Source organism: Poecilia formosa, unplaced genomic scaffold (genome assembly GCF_000485575.1).
Source record: "Poecilia formosa unplaced genomic scaffold, Poecilia_formosa-5.1.2 Scaffold25, whole genome shotgun sequence".
Taxonomy (NCBI): Eukaryota; Metazoa; Chordata; class Actinopteri; order Cyprinodontiformes; family Poeciliidae; genus Poecilia; species Poecilia formosa.
This window is the reverse complement of record NW_006799964.1, coordinates 2,526,055-2,547,569: the sequence shown is the minus strand read 5'-3', so window position 1 is coordinate 2,547,569 and position 21,515 is coordinate 2,526,055. Positions and strand designations below refer to the sequence as shown.

The 21,515-nt window shown below is 39.5% G+C and overlaps 1 protein-coding gene across 4 annotated transcripts; it reads right to left on the bottom strand.

Annotated features, from left to right (window-relative positions):
- Positions 1–259: 259 nt before the first annotated feature.
- Positions 260–18,750, bottom strand: mapk4 (mitogen-activated protein kinase 4). 4 transcript variants are annotated; one of them, XM_016669511.1, is made up of 9 exons: positions 18,464–18,750; positions 15,236–16,620; positions 13,283–13,458; positions 7,969–8,113; positions 6,924–7,006; positions 6,463–6,541; positions 5,922–6,138; positions 5,127–5,292; positions 260–4,776 (listed from the first exon to the last, which is right to left on the bottom strand). In XM_016669511.1, exons 2-9 carry the CDS (start codon positions 15,600–15,602, stop codon positions 3,832–3,834), a joined length of 2,178 nt encoding a protein of 725 aa, XP_016524997.1. In that variant the 5' UTR covers positions 15,603–16,620; positions 18,464–18,750; the 3' UTR covers positions 260–3,831. The 4 variants fall into 4 exon arrangements, with proteins under 4 accessions (XP_016524997.1, XP_007548182.1, XP_016524999.1 ...); XM_007548120.2 differs by having other exon boundaries at positions 15,236–16,617; XM_016669513.1 differs by lacking the exon at positions 18,464–18,750 and adding an exon at positions 17,286–17,305 and having other exon boundaries at positions 15,236–16,617.
- Between the last annotated feature and the right edge of the window lie 2,765 nt (positions 18,751–21,515).

The following is a 21,515-nucleotide window of genomic DNA, read 5'->3' as shown; positions in this document are numbered from 1 at the left end:
AACGTTGAAATATGTCAATGCTATGTATTTATTTATTTATTCTTTTCTGAAGATGTTGCCCAAATTGAACCATTTCACAGAGAACTTCACCTATGACACCAGGACACTTTCATTGGCATGAATGTGGAGCTTTAGAGAGATCAACTCCTCATTTTGATATAGTGACAAAATGTAACTGTCTGTCCCACATGGAAATTCAATGCTCAGCAGGGGATTAACACTATGCTTATATAGATATTAGGACGGACGGACAGACAGATCTTTTTTCAACATTCTTTTATTAATTTTCCAACAAAGGTTGACACTCAAAAGAGATGCTATCAAGCCGATACAATAAAATTCCCACAGATTTTCTCAAATGAAAGGCTGAAATCCCCCTGAAGCATAAGTATGATAAATATGGAATAAGAAACCAGATAATTTGTTACTGTTTCAGAGACGTACACCATTAAGACATGGATTAAGCTACCTGCATAGCCATACAGAGATGAGGGCATATTTTACATTCAGCAAGCTGGAAGCATCGAGGTGTACCGAGGCACATTTTCAACATTGCTTGATAGAATAAGGATTTTTACTTTTGGCTCAGTAACCACATGTGTTTCAGTGTGTTTGTGTCACTCAATAAATGGCATTATTGCTGGCTTAGGTTGCCTCTGAAATAAACTGTGCTACAAATGTAGATTATAAGACGTGGTAAAAGTCAGACTGTAGACCAACTTATCTATTATTGGATCAGTTTTTACTTTCTTTGAGTGCTCTAAATATGTCACGGTTTTTGTTCTTATTGAGACGTACATCGCTGACAAAAGAAGACAATACAGAGTCGTAATGTTGATGGTGACCAAATGCTGCCTTTGTTAATGTGCTTCATATTCCACGTGTGCTTTACTGTAAATTTAACAACAGAAATATGTGATATGACTGCTGTTTCTCTGGGTTGTACTGAGAGTATATCTTGTGTTAGTATCCTTTGGAAATACTTGACTACCTGCAGGTTACAGTGTGCATAAAATGAGCAGATTGATATGAAACTCAATGCTTGATAGCAATATCACTGTGGCTTATAACGTGGTCATTCAGTGAAAGACAAACATATGACTAAACATGCTTGTTTTGCAGTATTGCTGGCAGTGTATTTTGATCTCAGAGTTTTACCTCTGGTACTTTCTACAGGGTTACTCCAGGACAGGTGCAACTGCACTCTGCATACACATAACGATAACTTCACAGCAAGGCATTGTGTTTCAAATTGTTACAACCGTTGACCGAGGACATATGAAAAATGAACTGAACTTAGCTGGCTTTTTCCAACAGCCATACAGCACATCTCAGCAGCACCACCCTCCACAATTATTGGCACCACACATATTAAGATATCCTATTGTAAAATTATAGCTGAAACAAAAATCAATATTACTTGATTTAGAAAAAAAATATATATTATTTTTAGGGGGTTGCCAGTAAGTGTGCAGGGTGCTGTGTGTTTTTCAGTATGGTTGACTTGGCTGAGAGAAATAAAAGAGCCAAAATACCATTAAAAAAGTGAACAAAACAGAAGCATCTACAGTAACAACCTAATAAATATATAAAAGAGTTCAGAAAAAAAATGTACATTATAAATAGAGCTACTTGGCAGACTCTACATTTCCCAAATTATAGATAATCGTTATACATGCTACAGCTTTTTGTTGCTAATATTGAAGTGAGCAGAAGGTATTTAGGCCCGTAGCCGTGGAAGAAAACTGTGTTTTCATTGTGGAACAAATTTGGTACATCAGGCAGGAAACAAATTACATGTGTTTAAAAAATGAGTCCAGCTGGCAGAAGAATCATAAAGCACTACCATAGATTAGCTCACTACAAATTCAAACAAAATCCCAGCTAACTCCAAAATCATTAAAAAGATCATACTTTGTAATATTTAGAAAATATTGCAGAACTATTTTAGCCACAAAAATGTCTAGTGATATATTACATGTACTTGAAAATCCAATACGAACATAACTTTATACAAGATTCCATTGTTAAAACTTAGTAACTCATTGGGGGAGTGTAAAAGCAGCAATAAATAAAACTAACAGTTGATCACGCCACACTCTGTCTGGTTTCTTCTTAGTTAATACATTCAAACGCTTAGAAAAAGCTTTTACTGCGTCACTTATTGTCGTCATTTGGTAAATGTTGTTGGAAGACTGACAGATTCTTTCAAGAGTTAACAGGATGGAGTTTAGAAAGATAATTACAGCATGTTTTAAGCACATAATAAGAGTCTAAGAGTGCTGTTATCAGTGACGAATTTTTTGTGACGTGTATTTCGTGCATTGGATTAAGTTGGATTCTTGAACCTTGGCACTACGTCACATCCCCACCAGCTGGTTACAATTTAAATAGCAAAGGAGCATATTCAAAATCAGAGGTTGTGCATTAGCATGTGTGTCACAGGTTTCATTAGACACAAGCGGACAGAAGCGTTAATAGCTGATTCCTGCAACCTTCACTGTTTTATATATACAGCGGCTATAATGAAGACTGAACTCGAGGCTGTTCAGATTGTGTCTTGTTTTTGTACTCTAAATTCAGATTTCCCAGAATTCCCAGTCGGATATACAACAACAACCACTGGAGGCAAAATTCTGACTGGGTAAGTTGTAATTCTCCAAACATCCCAGAGTTCAGTATCTAACTGGAAGAGAGAGAGGGAGACAAAGAGAGCATCCAACATGGCAGTCATGTGTATCAAACACAGTGAAAGCTGCACGGATCTTGGTCAACTGATAGCATGCATTATGCTGTGCAACCTCTAATTGTGACTACATGTAGCTTCAGAGTTTGAAGGCATAAAATTGAAAAAAAACAAAAAAAAAACATTTTTATTACCTTTAAGTTGTGACAGCGGTATAGAACTAAAACAGTTAGCAAACCTCACAAATTTTCTGATTTGCTAATATGTTGCTCTCAGTTTGTCTTGGAGATCTGAGTCTTAATTTGAGAGAGTTGTAGCCTTAAGTCAGAAAACTGGTGTGACTGGCTGTTTGTCTTTGGGGCTAACTACGACTGATATGTTTTTGGTTTTCATGTTTTGCATTAAAGCACTACGCTTACATATTCTCTAACAGTTTCACAGTTAGAATTCTGATGTTCTCGTTGCATTTCAACTGGGAATTCGGAAAATCCAACTTCCTATCGATAAGAGAACACACCAATGGAATGTACAAAACTCAGGTGCAGTGTCATTTTCTCATCAGAGTGTCAACGTGAGAGAAAATTTAACAGGAGACCTCTGACCTTCTTAGTCATAATTCTAATTTTAGGGAACATTATTCTTTATCAGACTCGTGTGTGATGTTGTTCTCAGATCGGAGCTTTGACTTCCAAAAACAAACACACCAAGAGACCTTTCACTTTACTGACAGGAGATATGACTTCAGGGTACATTTGTGTTGTATTTCCAACTGGGAACTCATTAAATCCAAGTTTTAGTACAAAGACAAAGCATCATTAGCGATCATCAAGTTTTGAACGATTGATAGTTAGCTTTACTACCTGTTGGTACAGGCATAAAGCAGAACTACTCACATCGAGTAAATGTTTAGTATTTATTAGAGCCGAGTGTGTTGATTTATATTTTACTCAAGTTTCTTCTTAGCTTTTATTGCCTGAGAACCAAAGCTGCACAACTGCTGTTTTTAAACTGAAGGTTTGTCTTGAAGCCATTTTAGTGCTAAAAAGACAAGCTGCTACTGTAGAATGCAGAACATCCCTCATTTGCAGTATATTTTGAAGTGTGACTAATTTTATAGTTATTTTGTGCTAACTCTCGAACTGAGATTAGGAGTTGGGAGTCTGTGATGGGGAAGTCCTGTGCTCTGAAAGCCGGGGCACCTTTCCTTTAATGCTCGCTGTTTTGCTCTCCTCCATCCAGCCTTCATCTTTTCCTTTCTTCACATGAACTTTCTCTTTATTCTGCCGGACCAGCTTCAGAGCTCGGGATATGAACACATCAAGGTCAAACAAGCGCTCTTTTTGCTTGACTGGCAGAGACTCTGTGGAGTCTGCATTAGGGGACTGAGATACAGAGGAGGTAGAGGACAGCGGTTGAGATGCTGGGAGCTGCACAAGTGGAGTAGGTGGTGGCGATGCTGTTTGAGGTGAAAATATAGCCGTGGGCGACGATGGGAAGAGAAAGGGGAGGGTATTGGAGGAAGATGTGCTGGAAGGAAGCGGGCTCAGTCTGTCCTCGTCATAGTCAACTGATGGAGGGCGGATATGTTCGTTGTAGTGGAAGACAGGAGCTGGGAGGTCCGTGGGAGACAGCGGAAGAGGGGGAGAGGAGGTGTAGCAGGAGGGTGAGCAGTGGTCCATTAATGGACTGGTACTGGGCGAGTGCAGACGAGAATGAGCACTCTCCACCCAGCGAGTGATTTCCTGGAACAAATCCCCGGTTTCCTCCTCTTCTTCCTCTGCTTCCTCCACCCTCACCTCTCCCAGGTCCTCCATGCTGCCACCAATGGGCTCGGCAGGCGCGGGGAGTCTGCCAGTGTTACGCTTCCAGTGAGACAGATCCAGAATCAGCTTAGGCTCCGAGTAGTGCTGGGGCTTTCCCTCTCGCCATGCAATTTTATCCAGATATGAAGGAGAGCCCACTTTGTAATCGCAGGAGCGACCGCAGTCAAGCTCCCCGTATCCTAAAGCACAGACGCGCTCCAGAGACGAGTGAGAGCTCTCCAGGAAACGCTCAGCTGAACTGCTATGGGAATATTTGCGGGGGTCAACCTGTGATAAGGTGGGTGAAGAGAAGAGATATAAAAATCAGGTCAATCCTTTAGAAAAAACTCTTTCTGCCTTCCCTAAGTAATCATACGCTTTGTCATTGTATGACCACAAACGTTATAGCATTTTGCTGATTTTTCATGTGACAGACCAACACAAGGTAACAGACAGTTGCATAGTAGAATGAAAGTGATACATGGTTTATAAAATTTCTTCTTAAAGAGACACGTATAAACAGTTTTCTGTTTCACGAACAAACGCATGAGCCCAAAAAACCATTACCAGCAAATCCGTTGCTGATTAAGTGAGGAGAGTATAAATAAGTGAAGAAGTCGGCAAATAGCACGTCCAACCTGCGCCTCTTCTGTCAGAGAGCTGGAAATGGCCCTGGGGTCCCGCTGCACCTCTTCGTTATCTGTGGTGTCTCCCAGGTCAGCTGGAACAGGACCAGAGGGCAAACACCGACACCTCTCGCCTGAGTATGGTGCCCATATGTTGGTTGATAAACTGTTGTCGAACCTGCAGGCAAGGGATATTTTTTTTATTCAATCTAACGATAATCGACACTTGCTTAGAAATATTCTCGTTACTTGTTTTAGTGCATGTTTTAGTGTTTTACTTGTTATGGCAGTTCCCAAGAACATTTACAAGCTCAGACTAAAGTCATGAACAGTTGAACACAGATTCATTATGTCACTTGTAAATCTGGATGAATTACAGTCATTATTTTTTCCCATGTATTGTAAAAAAAGAGAAAGAAAATAAAGAACATAAAATGTTCAGCTGAAGATTATCAGGAACAGTACACACCCACTGTTGAATACACCCACAAGCCAACATGACATTCTTTTTTCTTCCATTCATATTTATGGAATCACAGAAGGCTCTTATCTACAGCAAATATACCAATACTCAAGATCAGGAAAAGACGTTGCACTAGTTTATAATGCATACCCTTTTTCCTCTTGTAAACAATTTCAGAAGACAATTTTATTTATCTCTTGCAAAGCATAAAAAAATAAATGTGAGCTTCCACATTTCCATGAGTTGGTTTTTAAAAAAATAAATAGAAATTCAACAGACTTGATCAAATTCATTAGTCTCTTCATAGCATGAATGTTCTCCCTCGTGAAAATTTAAATCTTTACCTTTCCCAGTGAAAGCTGGAGGCCTGACTGTCGCTGCTGCTCAAGCTCTGCTCGGTGATGAGGCTGTCCAGCTCGTCCTCAATGTGGAAAGGGTGCGAGGAGACAGGCTCATCCTCAGGACAGGAGTACTGCTGAAGGAAAGGGTGGGACAGAGCTTCTTCTGCTGTCAAACGGTCCATGGGGTTAAATGTCAAGATGCGCTCGAGAAAATCCACCGCTGAGAGGAAAAACAGGGAGAAACTGGTGAAGGAGAAATAACAGGTAATACTGCATTCCTCTGTCTGTCTCGAGATTAATTATTAATTTAAGTAAAAAACATTTAAATCAAACCTTCTGTCTAAGTCTATCTATTCCAAGGGGGGAAATCCTATGTAGTGTTTTTTTGTTGTTGTTGTTGTTTTTTTTATTTTTTAAGCAAAAGTAATAAAAGCCATTTTGTAAAAAAAATAAAATTCACGAGTATCAAAAAATGGAAACAATGCTGCATATTTTACTGCTTCTCTGCCTTTTTGTACTCAGTTCTCAATTAAACTCCACTCACCCCAAGGATCCACTTCAGGCAGCAGCTCAGAGAAAGGTTTCTTGATTCTCCATCCATGACTGACATATGAAGGCATCACCTAAAAAAAAGAGCTTTAGAGTTAGTTTCTAGTTCTTCTCAGTCTAGAATGAAGCCATTTCTTTTCTGCTTCTTGAATATCCAGCAGATGAAACAACATCAGCGCAGAACTACTAAAAAAATGTATGGGCAGATTTAAAAAAAAAAAATCTCTCTGTGGGACTGGGATGTGGAATTGATTAACTTTGATATTACTCCAGATGTGGATATAGGAAGATCTCAAAAGTTCAGCTGTGACATACAAGTTTGAACTGCTTTTAATCTTTGCTTCTTTAGAAAGGACTATAAATTGGTCCAAAATGCCCTCAGAGGTGTTGTGTTTGCAGACATTCACAAATGTCAGATTGCAGTTTTGTGGTTCGAGTCGCCCTCTGAGGTGTCACCTGTAGGAGATCCTGCCTGTCCTCCTCTCTCAGTACGGGCACTGTGTCGAGAATCAGCTGCATCTGCTCCAGCTCGTGAGCTCCTGGGAGGGAGAGAGAGCCAATCAGAGAGAGGCAGAAAGGAGAAAAAGGCTTGGTTACATAAGCATAAAAAAAAAAAACAATAAAAAAAACATAAAGTCAAACGAGAATAACCCAGAGGTGTGAGCCGACAGGAGACGATTCGATCTAAACGAAGCAGACAGGCTGCAGCACTTTGTAGCAAGCTGCTCGGAGATTTTACTACTCTAACTCAATATTCTATAGATTTTTAATGTTCCAAGCTTGTTTGTCGAATCACGTGGTCCTGATCACTGAGTCGGAGACAGAGCCAATGTTTTGTGTAGCAACAAAAATGTCTGAACTTGAAATACAAATACTTCAAGGACAACAGCAGGTGGTGCTACACAAACACTGTTGGATGTAAGTAAGCAGTATATTTGGATGTGGGTGCCTCATTTCACCCCCATCCCCAACCCCATAAACAAAAACCTAGCGAGTCCACTGCTCTTGTGCTTCTTAGGAGAAAGTTGCGGCAAACGGCTCCGACACCTGATGTGTGAAAGTCTCACATAACACGAACAGCGGGGGAAGGAGGATGACCTTTCTGAGTTTCTGTGGTCGGCCCTGTGGCGCAGAGGAGCCAGTGGAGGTCAGAATCAGCTGGTCAGCTGGAACTTCGTCTGCTTCAGACAGACAGCATTTCTCCATTATCATTGTTATTCTGCTCAGGCAAAGAAGCAGCCCACAAGGAGGGAGAGAAGTGTCTTTGGTGGAGGACAGAAAATAAAAAAAATAGCTCCTGTCTGTGGAAGCCACCAAAACTATGATAAAATCTAAAAAAAATTAAAAAAAATGGAAGGAAGCTAGAGACGAGTTATAAAGTTATAAAGTCATTCATGAATATGATTCTGTTAAATTATTAGTGGTGCATCCAACAACTTTGACTGTATTTTTGTTTTATTGTAATCACAACAGTCCTTTGATAAAGATTTCATCACAGTACCTGCAAACAGCATGCGTCCAGTGAGCATCTCAGCCAGTATGCAGCCAGCAGCCCACATGTCTATGGCCTTCGTGTAATTGTTGGGGGACAGGAGCAAACGGGGGGAACGGTACCACTTCGTCACCAAACCCTCAGACAGATAGCCCTAATGGGAGGAGTTGGACCAAATTGGAACAGAGAGAGAAATAAAGAAGTTTGAGCTGTACAACAGTAGAATATAAATACACTGAATTTAAGCATTTCCAACACTTTCCAACAGTGCAACAACAAACTTCATAACTGATTATGTGACAACACAAAACAGGGTAAAATTATGAATACGATGTAGAAGGAAAGCTTTCAAAGTCTGAAAAACTGAACAGTGTGGAGCGATTTTGTAACCAGACCCTTTTACTCTGATACCCCTACATCAAATGCCCCTTATTATTTATTAGTAAATAGAGTCCATCTGTGTGTGATTTACACTCAGTGTAAATCCAGCTGTTCTCTCAAAGTCTCAGAGGTTTGTTAGAAAACCTCAGAAAAAACAGCATTATGAAGGAAGACGGAGATGTCAGGGAAGAATTCGTTGTGGAAAATTTTAAAGCAGCAACAGAGAGCCATTTTTCAAAACATTTTTATATGTATATTTACTGATCAACATCATCAACTCTGACAATATTCTACTCAAATGAATGGACCATTTCATAATGGACCAGTTTTCATTATGAAAGCAAAATATTTAATCATTCTTAGTAAGAATTAAGGATTTCTTTTTTTTTTAAATGCAGGGTTTGTTTGTTGTATTCTTCATGGTGAAGTATTTTAGTGATAGCATGGAGATCAGTTAACTAAACCTCATCAGTTACATCAGTTTTCTTGAAAAAATACACCTAGGAGGCCCTTTTTAATTTCAGAGTCTAAACATGTTTCTAAACATGTTCTACACACTTTTCATGGATATGTTGGGTTTTTCCAGTTGTAAATAAAAAAGAAACTGTTTTTCAAAATGTATTTGTCAAATGAGCAGTTAATTATAAGCCATTCATTGTAGGTCACTCACACGGTTCCCTAACCTTTACTCGTATCTCTGTCTCAGCGGGGAAACTCTACACAACTCAGCCTGACTCAAAGTTGTTCTGCAAGGTTTTCCAGGCCAGCTTCTCTCTGTATGAAAGTAAATCTTACAGAGACACTGGTGTTAAATCTTCCTTTCCCAGTCGTACAGCACAACTTAACAGCTGTAAATAAGTAACTACAGGTATTTTTGACAGGTCTTTTATTTGCCTATCACATCTTACTGCTCTCTTTTAGCACCATTTTCTCTTGTGCCACCTTTAATCCTTCAATTTTTCCCCTCTGGGACACTAGTCCATTTATTCCTGTTATTATTCTGTCTCTACTTCACATCCCTTTTCTCCTGTCTTTCCCCTCCCTCCTGTCTGTTCTTGTCTTTGCTGTAGCAGATTACCAAACTGAGGACTCTTTGACCTTGCCTCTCTCAACCCCCTGTGTTGATCTCCGTCTTTATCTGAGCTCTCACTGCTGCTTCCTGTCAGGCATAGACTAAATGTTGTAAATTTTAAGGAGATACTAAAATGAATAAAGGTGATCACAAAGCACCTTTATTCAAAATCAGTAACAAAACACTGTTTTTTTTTTATATTCATAGTTCACAGCTAAATTTGGTGTATATTTCAACAATAAATATTTGAAAACTGTGATGTGCACATTTACTTAGTTTTTGAAACTCTACAGGACAACCTTTCAATTTAGAGACTGAAACCTATTCTTTACACAGCAGCATAAGCTGAGCCAGTGAGGTATTGCTATATATTTACAATTAGATTTAGGTCCAGACTTTAATGGGGAGATTCCAACAGATGAACACCGTTCCACTGCAGCTTTGTCAGTATGCGTATGGTCATTGTCCTGCTGAAAGGTGAACCAGAGTCTCAGGTTTTTTCCAACTTCTAAAAATATTTCTCACAAGAAATATTTTGATGGAGCTTTTCCTGAGCTCCATCAATTTTCTCATCAACTCTGACTAGACATCTGTCCCTGCCCAAAGCAGGATGCTATGAGAAAGTTTTAGTTTTCAAGCATTTGCAGTTCGACCTGAAGTTTCATATCAGTCCTATCTGACCAGAGCATCTACTTCTATATGTGTGCTGTGTGTCCCTTATACATTTTTTTGCGCCACACTTCATCAATGGGTATCGGAATAAAGAGGAATAAATATAAAGATTTCCATCTATTAAAAATTACATGTATCTGTTTCCTTCTGCAACACACCTATATAATATTTTTGCCTTGATATGTCACATAAAACGTTATAATGCTTTTGTGAAATCACTGTTTCCTGTGTTTAAAGTGTAATCATCTTTTATGCACGGACTGTTTAAAACGCTGCTCAGACTGTGCCTCACAGCTACTCGGTAACATAAACCTTTCTTCATCTTCTCTCCTTCACCTCCTACTTTCCTCTCATTTGATTTGCTGCGACTGTTTTCTCAGTTCTTCCTCTTTGTCTTCACATTCAACAGAGTCTCACTGTTGTTGTTTTTTTTTTACAGCTTTACTTCCTTCCTCACCTGTATCTTCTTCGGTTGTTGTCTCGCACCCCACATGTGAAAAACTGCTTTTTATTTATTTAGACTTTTTCCCAACTTTCTGTCTTTCATTCTGGTTATGATCAGTTTCTGGGCATCTGAAACACTCACTCAGCGTGTGACATTAACACACCCACCTTCGCAGAAGCACCAAGTTCTTTACAGTGTAGGATGTAAACAGGATCCCAATTCATCTGCTTCTTATATCTGTCCTCCATGTTAGCTGCCTAAACAGACTGTTTTCTAACAAAACATGCAGTAGAACAGAAGGAACCTTGTTTCTACTCCCTTGTATAACCAAATAAATTGAATTTCAATCAATTTTTCTCTCTGTTTGAGTGTTTTTTTTTTAGCCTTTTCCATTGTCCTGTTTGTTTATGTTGAAGGATTTGTTCCCCCTCTGCTTCTGCACTTTTCACCTCCCTTCTCCCCAACCCTCTTTGGTTTAAAATTTCCCATCCTTGCTTCTCGTGTACTCAGCATACCTTCCTCCTCTGCTGCCCCCTCCATCCTCTCCCTCCTCGCTCTCCCAATGCACCCCTGTGTCTGCACCCAACTGATCCCAAAGTCCCGAGCCCTCAGTTGACAAAGATTTCCTTTCAGGAGAGCACCTCCTCACACGCACAGGCCCGAATCAAACCTCGCAGAGACACAAAACGGACACAAATGCATGCTTGCTAGTGTTACAGTACTGCTGTGGGACCTTTGAACATAACAAAGCTGGACAACGGAGTTGTGAATTGTCCCATTAATCTTTCAGGCGTTTTTTATGTACAGCTGACAGCCTAATTACAGAGCTTGATTAGCGCAAAACTTGACACCATCTCTGGAGTAGGAGTTGGGTTTGGGCATAAGAGGAAGCTTCATTTGAAGGACTTAGAGATAAGTAATCTGAGAGAGCAGAAATAATTGTGCCAGTAAATAATACAGCTTTGCCTGCACATCATTTGATACGAAAAGTATTCTGGAAATGATGACTGAGATCAAAGTCTTTGTCCTTCTAAAAGGCAGAATCAATGCAGTGACATCTTGATACCACTAGACTAAAGAGAACAATGAGTTTCATTCAGTACTTTGCAGAAATATGAAGTTGCCCTATGTTGTCTGTTTACAGCCAGATTTGTGTCATTTATGCTTTGCAAAAGTTCAGATTCAGTGAGATTAGAGGGACAGTGTTTGTTAACTTCAATTTTCTGAACTTTGACTGGGCCAAACTGACACACGAATATACTTTGATCTAAACTTTTCCATCCTTGCTCTGACTCATGTTCCCAGAAGATAAGCCCACCCTTTTTCACCATGGGAACAGCGTATTCAGGTTTGTGAGCAGTTTCCATTCTGTTCAAAAACATCCATCCATCATTTTCTAAGTCAAGAAATGGTAAAGCGAACCTCCTCGGCAACAGCCGAATGTCCTTCTTCACAGACTCTTATCTCTGAAGGCTGTGTTTTTAACTCCACAGCCACAGAAAATCACAGAACATAAAAAGTCCTCCTGTCCCTAAAAGGAGGACTTTTAGGGACAGTCCTCCTGTCCCTAAAAGTCCTCCTGTCCCTAAAAGGAGGACTTTTAGGGACAGTCCTCCTGTCCCTAAAAGTCCTCCTGTCCTGGGTCAGGAGTTCTCATTGGCAAACAAGCCCTGAAGACTTACATACTGATACTTGACAGTTTCAACTGAAGTTTGTCCAACAATAGATCCTTCACCTAAAGGTTTTCTACTAACAACAACTTTATTTGTGTCAATCTTTGCAACGTACTGCAAAGTTTATGTTGTTAGAGAGTTATGAGGAGGATAGAATGTCTGTGCAACCACAAACGTAGTGCAGTTTACACACTGCTACATAGAGAAAAATATTAATATGACCCTGTCTAAAAATTGCACAGCCCCAGAGGAGTTATTGTCAGTTTCTTGATAGCAACCCAATCTAAATGAAGTGAAGAGATAACATGCACAAGTATTACAATTTTCTCTTTTGATTTATTCAGCGGCTGCAGAGAGCATAAAAGCAATGAGAATACAAAACAATCCTTAAATCTACTGACTTGAATATTAATATAATAAACTATTTTGTAACAGGAATGATATAAATATAACACTTCAAAACATTACACATTCAAAGGAGGTAGTACAAAGATCCAACGTTTTGATGTTCTCGTTTTATCCATGTAGAGATGGTTGATTTACATAATTATTCCACAAGATTCAAAAAGAGCTAAAAGCAAGATGATTACAAGCATTTTCTGGCACCCAAACCTATCATTTTCTATCTGACCTGCACTTGCATTCCTTTTAAAGTAAGTATGTGATATTTTGATCTGAACAAACCAACATCCATCGAATGCTATCCAACTATAGGTAAAACTAAATGGTAAAAGGGCTACATTTAGTTGTGCTTTACCCTTCAGCCACACACAAGAAACACAATAATATGCAAATCTGGGACACTGAAGGAGATGAGTGTCTTATCAGAGGGCAGTTCAATATGTGGAGGCAAAGATAAAGTAATGCTAACAACGTCTAAACTGGTAAATGTCTGTTTTTCCTCCGGAGCAACAGCTGCCTCGTTTTAGAGATACAATTATAAATTTCCATCTTACATAGTGAAGCATAGAAATACAAAGATCTACAAGGTATTTGGAAACATCTCAGAGGCCCCAGCTACAAGTAAACCCTTGTATCAGAATGTGTGGGAGTGGGACTCTTTGCTTGTTTAACACTCACCTTATGAGAATAATGGGGGTCCACTATTCTGGCAAGTCCAAAGTCTCCGATCTTGAGCAGCATTTGGTCTGTGTTGATGAAGATGTTGGCAGGCTTCAGGTCTCTGTGGAGGACGTTGGCTGAGTGGATGAACTTTAGGCCCCTCAGCAGCTGATAAAACAGCAGGGTGGCATGACCTGTTTAACGATAAAAGTTAGATAATTTAACACACAGCATCTAAAACTAAGGTAGATAATTTCCACTTTTTAAATTAGACTGATTTCTTTACATATCACCTTTTGTGGATGCATTTATCTGAACATGATCCATATAACCCATTCAAAGCTAAATTATGGAATTATATATCTGTGTGCTTTATGCATCAGTGTAAATCCTATAGAATAAATGTGTCATGGTGTGTAGATTGAAGAGGACACAAATGTTGAGAGGTAAAGACGGAGAGTAGTTTTTGAAGCTTTAATAAATAAAAATAAAAAAAAGATGAACATAACTTTTAAAATATCACAGGGAGCCAAAGCAAACAAAAAACAGGGACCCATGGGGAAAAAGATAGCAAGGAGATGACAGGGAGGAACCAGTGAAGGGTGAGAGGAGAAGAGGTGCTTAAATACTGGGAGTGTGAATGCTGGAACAATAGACCTGGCTGATTGACAAACAGGTTGCAGGTGTGAGGGGAGAGAGCCAAAGACAGGCTGATGAGAGAGAGAGAGAGAGAGCAAGAGAGAGAGAGAGAGAGAGCAAGAGAGAGAGAGAGAATGGCACAGAGGGCGAGTGAACGTACACAGCAGGGGACCTATGAAAATTAATCTAACATTAAAAAATATCTAAACCTAAGACTAACAAAGAATAACTAGACACAAGAAATAATCATAAAAAAACTAGAATCACTAAGGAAGGACTGAACTAAAGTAAAACAGAAATAAGGCTGATCTAATCAAATAAAGAGACTAAGGAACAAATAATAATAATGAAACTAGAATTAATAAATCAATCCCCCAAAACCTCTCAAAACAACCCAGGTATGGATGAAGACATTTGTAAAGTTGTCACTGAAGAAAACACCTGCAGGCTAAACAACTTATTTGAAGGTCAGTTCCACATCTTTTTATCATGTCTGATGGTACAACCTGAGAATTTATCTGACACATCATTGGCTGCCATGTATAACTCCTGTATTTTGTCACTTAGGTTTTACATAGCTTGTACTAAGTATCATGGGTTCTTGTTGACCAAGGGTTAAAATCCACATTAAATTTGTCACTTAAATTAACACATTAGCTTCTACACCACTGAACCCAGGTGGACTACCCATATGGGCTTTAAAAGGTCTGTTAATGGGAAAGGCATGAATGAACACACAAAAGGGAACAGGAGATGAGACCATTTGACTTTCACAAATCATCATGTGCTTGCTCTTTACAAAGAGCAAGCACATATGGGAGCCTGATCCCAACTAGTTTAATATGCACAGGATGAGCAACTACCATGGTGACAGATTTAGCAGAAAACCCTCTGTTAGACAAGCCTTTATTTTATTCTACGATGGACAAAACATACAAATTTTCTTGTTTTAATTTGTACAAACAACAAAATTAATAAACAAGTGTTATGTTACCACACCTCTACTTTATTATTAAAGTTCTTCATCAATAAAAGTTGTTACCTCTGCTGGTCATTGAAATGTAACCAAAGGTTTAGCAAAAATTTCAAAATCAAAATAGTACATATTATAAAACCAATCTAGTTGTAGTAGTCAGCAGCTTTTTAACAGACGTAGAATTAACTGTTGCAATTTGTTTTTACATTTTAAATAAAAATGTTTTTACATCATAGTATTGCTTGAATCCATTTTTTTTTTCTCATGCTTATTAGGCAAAGTCATTCACCTTCTCTCAGATTACTTATTTTCATTAAACCCGTTAATTAAATAAACAATTGAGCGTTCTCTCTTACTTGTAGGTAGTGGTCCCTGGTCCAGTAACCGGGCCAGATCGGTCTCCATGCACTCCTGGATGATGTATATGGCACTCAGCTGGGATGGGTCCTGGGGCAGCGGCCATCCGTATGGCGCTAAGACCTCATGGACACTCACTACGTTCTCATGGTGCAGTCGTTGGGTGATTTTCACCTCCCGCAGAGCATGCTTCACTGTGATTGCGTCTCGCATCGACAACTTTTTAATAGCTACTCGCTGTCCAGTGCGCTGGTCGACAGCAGACAGCACCAGCCCGGTGACACCGGTGCCAAGAGGTCGAGGGTCAACAAAATGACCGCTGAGTTCGAAGCCGTGGAGAAACATAGGGGTGGCCTGGCTGGCCATTGCAGCTCAGATTGAGGGGATAGGTTTGTTCTTGTTTTATGCAGAAGATGTTACATTTTGCTGGTGAATCGTCATCTGCACTTTCTTTAGGAACCTCAGCGTGCAAATGTATTTCCTGCTGTTAAGGCCTCGTATACTCCAAAATATTTTGGAAAAGTCACATCTGGTTTACATCCTCATGAAAAGAGATGTGCTGCAGCAAAAATAAGACGTATCTTTATCGCCTTGCAGGAATTCTCACATCAGATCTGCTACTCATCTTAGCATAAACAACAAAGCAATGGGAATATTTCTTTGTTGTCGTTGATCCGATCCAAAACAAGAAGAGCTTGAGCTAAAAACAGAACCTCTGAACTTAAAGGAATCAAAGGTGTGGTTTTGTCAGTCATCCTTGAGTCTCATGTGTAAGCCTGTGGTGGTGGTAAGGCATCTACAGCAAAGGTTTAAAAATATCACTTTCTCTTCAGCATCTTCCTCTTGACACTTGATGTTTTTTGGGGGAGGGGGGGTTTCTGCTATGGCTGCAGGATTTTTAAAAAATGAAGTTTTCTCTGTATCTCCCAGATGAGAATGTCAGCTAGTCTTTTTTTTTTTAATAATTCAGGGCAGGGGTAGGCAGATATATGCAAGCAATAGGCGAGGCTAATACTACTGCTAAGCATCAACAGTCAGCTTTGCAATTTAAAGCTTTCCGAGCCTTTGATGGTGAGACAGGTGGAAAGAAGGTGGGGTCAGCGGACAGAACATTCAGCGAGCCTCTGTTGGCTCCTCCTCTTCTTCCATGATGCCTTTGGAGTCTCTCAGTCAGTCAGGGAAGTTCATTCAGATCAGTTGGATGGAAGTTAAATCCCGGAACCGTAGTACCCCCCTGCGTTTGCATGTGCACACGTGTGCATGTGTTTAATCCCCCAGTAATCTTCTTTCTGTTGCCTTCTCATGAATGTAGGGCTTTCAGCAGCAGGCCGTGGTCAAACAGAGAACATCCTGCACAGCACATCTGCTACTTCTTCTTCTGCTGCTGGTGGGTAGAAAGAGGAGAAACGGGGTGAAAGCCGAGACACACAGACGACAGACGAAAGTTAAACAGCGACTGGGTCTGTTAAAGAGTAACTGTTACATAACATCGAACAGCAACGTAACCTAATCCACGCAAGCAATTTGATGTTCTCAGTCAGGAAGTACAGTCATGTCAGCTGTAAACTGAAGATGCATCAAATCAGAGTTTTGCAGCCAATTCCTAATCTCGGTTTTTTTTTTTTTGTAAAACTGGCGAGATGCAGATTTTTTTTTTATGTAATGAAGAGCATTCACATTTTTCAATAATTTATTGAAAAATGTCTTCTTGCAATGAAAGTCATTAAATTATTTAGATCAGGGATAGAAGTGATGCAATAAAAGCTCAAGAACCTGGATAACAGTGTTTTACAGCAACTTTTCTCTAAAATGTTGCGTTTTTCTGTTATCTGGGAACATCCCTTCATAGTTTCTTGACGTTCCTTACACGTTTTTTCTTCCTCTTATTTTATAGCATCTAAGTATTCCTAAAAGTACAATCTTTATAAGACTTTTTTTTTTACTCACTTTTGACATATTCACCAAACAGCTTTGGTTGTGCATATTATTCAGTTTGGTTGTGCATTCACTGACTGGGAAATTATTAGATTTTTTCTGTTTCCTGCTTACCAATCATAAGGCAGGGCCAGACAAGCTGAAAATCAGCTGATTTTAGTCAGTGGAGGATTTCTTTTTGGTGCCTCTCCATTTTTACCAAAAAGATTGTTTACACTTAAAACCGTTTACACATAAAAGCACAATTCAGTTTGACAAGATGGAACAGATTACACAGCTTGTTTATTTAGTTTCAACTTGGCTCCATTTTAAATCTGTCAGATACTTTTGTGTTTCTTCCTGCTTCCAGAATCTCTGTTGTCCATCTTCTGATTCCTTTGCTATGACAGATCTAACTCATTTCTGTAGCTTGAGCGCAACTGCCTCCGTCTTACCCGCTGTTTGGAAGACGAGGGTCAGGTCACATCAGTCTTTTTTATTTTCCAACAACAGTTTCTCTCAGATCATGCTCACTCAGGCAGACTGAAAGAGGCTGCAAAATTGTAAGGTGAGAACAGAGAGTAGAGATGGAGGCAGTGGAGCTGGGTGGGAAGTGCAGCACTGGGGTAACTTTATAAATAATGCATAATCACTTGCAACAGCGGTTCCTGCTCTCTTTAAGCATTTACTCTCCACGATTTGTCATGTTACTCAGCAGCTAAACCCATTTTGATTTTGCAGATTCTGAAAGCAGATCAGAAATCCGAATGCAGAAACAACAAAATCGGAACAAGTAAACTGGCTTTAAATGACATATATAGTCTGCTTAAAAGCAGGAAATGAAACCACACTTGCCAATATCCTTAATATATTTGATAGCGGGATGAGCAAAACAATGCTTCATGTGTTGCTCACTCAGCTGCATTTTCTTTTCTCCCCCCCCCCCCCTCCCCACAGTGTTTACTTTCCATGCTGCGCTAATGCAGATTTACTTCAGTTGATAAAAACGCCGCATCTCCTCTGAACACTGGCTCTGTGCAGCTGCCTTTGTGTCCACATAGTAACGCCCCTCTGACGAAACAAAAACACTGAAAGTGCATAATAAAACAAAGAGCCTCATTTCCCAGAAAGAGCAGAAGCAGCCCATGTGCATCGTTTCACTATTTTAAGCGTCTAGAAATCTTACCCACGTGAGTGTTTGGTGGCTGATTTATTTTATTTTATTTTATTTTTTTATTTTTTTTTATTTTTTTTTAAGAAGGGGGAAAAAAATAGAATCGAAAGATAAATCAACAGCAACCATCTGTACTCACAGAGGCATTACGCAGCCGCAGCCTCCCGTCCAGAAACAAAGATCCGGAGGAAAAGATGTGATAGAGATGGGTCCTTGTGAGCGAAGAAAGTGAAACACTTGTCCATCTCTCTGTTTGTCGCTCGAGTGAAAAGTGAGATACGGACGATTTATGAGAGGAAGAGTCAGCGGGCGCTGGACTGGCACCGGAGGAAGCGATCCGATCCTCCGAGATGAGATAAGCCAGTGGCTGCTACAGAGCCGGTTACTGTGGGCGAGTGTCCGCTCTCTGTCAGCGCTTCAGAGGGATGATCTGAGAGGGGAGGGGGGTGAGTGCGAGAGGGATCCCCCACCAGAGTCAGGTAGCAGCCTCAAGATGCTTCAAACTCACACACACTGCAGTATGAAGCGCTTTCTTCATACTAACAGCAATTATTATAATATAATAATGACTCCCGCCCGCCCCTCTCATTGTAACTAACCATCGTTAAGTCTGATTTTGAAACCATCCAAGAACTCCAGACGGCCGCCTGACCCCTGATAAAACTGCAGGATATCTGGTTCAAACTCGTTGAGGTCTACAGATTGAACACTGGATCTCAATAGAAACACACATCCCCACTTCGCCAAACATACTCCTTCACAATTTGTGAAACACTTCTGATCAAATAATTTGTCAAAACTATCAAACACTGAGAAATATTAAGATGCTCAGTGCTAGTTTTTGTAGTTTACAAAAATGTTTTACGGCTTACCCAACTAAGCATTTTATTCATCTTTTATTTCTTAATTTAAGGAGGCCCCAATGCACAAGAAACCTTAAAAAATATATATATATATTTGTACCTCGTCTATAGAATAAAGGTTTCCTGAATATTCAATTTTGCTTTAAGAAAAAAGTTTTTGTTTGGCCAAAGTACTTTGGATTTAGATGATCAAACGTAGTGCTGATTTTTTATTTTTTTATTTTTTTATGTGAAAAGTCAATATTTCTTACAATCCTTACATGGTGCAAAAGATGAAGGAAGGGCACAGCTTCCCATGATTTGAACATGCAAACAGTAGAAACCTATTGAATAATGAAATATAACTTAAAAAAAGAGTTCTAATGGCACTAATGGCACTACCCATGGACATTATGCCACCCTGTGTGAAGAGCCGTGTTGCTCATATTTTTCACATATGGGTTTTAAAATTCCCATTGGGGATTCGCAAAGGTGATTGAGAATCCCTAATCCCCAATTATCTTATTCTTCTTATCTTGCCATAAAATAAGACGGGGTTTTACTGGTTGAGAAACACAACAGTAGTAACAACCTTTACCCATTAATTCTGACACCCCTACATAAAATCCACTGTAACTAGTTGTAATCTGAAGACGCTGACTAATTACATACTATACATTCCACAAATCTTGACACATTATTGAACAGTAAGAAGACAGATAAAAAAATAACAAGTCTATTTAATGTTTACCACAAATCACAGAGAGCACAGCAGGTCATTTCAATTCAATCATGCATACATTCCGAATGACCCAGTTATCAAACAGTTCATAGAGTTCAGTTTAGTGTTCAAATTGGTTTTAAAATAATTTAAATGTACTAAGTTATTTTATCTAAATTATTGAGTCATTGACTTTCTGCAGCATTCATGCTTCCTGGATGAGCATGTTGTGAACCTCCAGCAGGACGTGGCTCAGTGTGAGCAGCCATCTGCCACAATCCACTCAGGGGGGGGTTAGAAGACACTGAATCTTAGCCTACAGTCGGAATTGCAGTGGAAAGGTTTGTTTGAAAGTACGTTATGTCAGTTCTTATGTGCTCCTACACACCCTTCATCCAATCTGACAGAATTTATTGCCATTTTGCAAAGAGGAATGGGCAGACAATTCAGCTTCCAGATACACAAAAGTGGTGAAGACTGATTTTCATAAGAAGTATCTGTTGTCATGGCAAAATGTGCCCCTGCCCCAAAAGACTCTCAGTGATCTGCAGTGTCCTAAGTTTAAGCATTGTTTGTTTAAGAATATTTTTTAAACATTTCAGACTCATGACTTTGTCATTTCCCGAGTTGATTGTGCATTACTTTGTGTTTTCTTACTTTTGTTTAAGCACTCCTGAAAACTCTTAAGACATCGCCTGGAATGCTCCGCTGAGGTTGAAGGGAGAGCAACGGGCGAACAGCAGAAAGCTTTGTCAATGTTTGCTGTGTCTCGCTGTCACACCGATCTGGTGATTTCTGTGTTTGGTGGGTTGGGATTTAAAGGCGCTTCATCATCGAGGAGACAAAAGAAAAAAAGGAGGTCATGCTGAATATAAAAATGATTCCCAAAAGATGTTACATCCTCAGGGATTGATGAAGATGAGAAAGGCTGCAAAGGTAACATATTCATCATTCACTTGATATAATGAGCTGTCTGTGATATTATCATGAGAGGAGCAGAGGAGAATGACAAGACGGGCTCTGGAGGTTTCATTTCACTCAGCCTCATTATTTTTTATTTAACCACATCAATTAAGAGGAAACTGAATGAACATCGTCAGAAAGCATGTTCTGTGCTATTGAATGATTATACATACAGTGTTATAGACTACATTACTACACAATATGGGTATGGGTATATGGGTACTTAATCTCAGATTAAACGAACCTATTAAAATTGACAATCTTTGAGCAGGTATTCAAAAAGTGGAAAATCACATATATATATAAAAATACATACATGTCAGATGTTAGAAGAAACAGATTTTCTGCCTGCAAGGTCTCACATTGGCTGTTTCAGTGTGTGCGTGGTGCTTTTTATTTTGAAATGACTGGCAGCAAACACATACACCAAGAAAGAATAATTATTATTTGCTGACTCTCGTCGGCAGAGCAAAAACGGTTCTGTTTATGTTTGTTCACCCTTCAGCTTAATAATGTGCCACAATGATCTGATGAATGTTAAAACAATGCTAAGGCGGGATTGGTCAGTGGATTTGTTCTGATTTTGTGGTTTTGTTTGCAAAGGAGAGGGTTGAAATTATAGATATCGTTCATAAGCAGGTGTGACTGCTTCTATTTCACACTAT

Bases quoted from the DNA above. Each gene is read 5' to 3' on its own strand.
- mapk4 (XM_016669511.1), bottom strand. From the start codon at position 15,602: ATGGCCAGCCAGGCCACCCCTATGTTTCTCCACGGCTTCGAACTCAGC. The intron at 13,459-15,235 runs GTAAGAGAGAAC...ATCGTTAAACAG, and splicing joins CCAGGGACCACTACCTACAA to GTCATGCCACCCTGCTGTTT. The intron at 8,114-13,282 runs GTGAGTGTTAAA...TCCTCCCATTAG, and splicing joins ACCCCCATTATTCTCATAAG to GGCTATCTGTCTGAGGGTTT.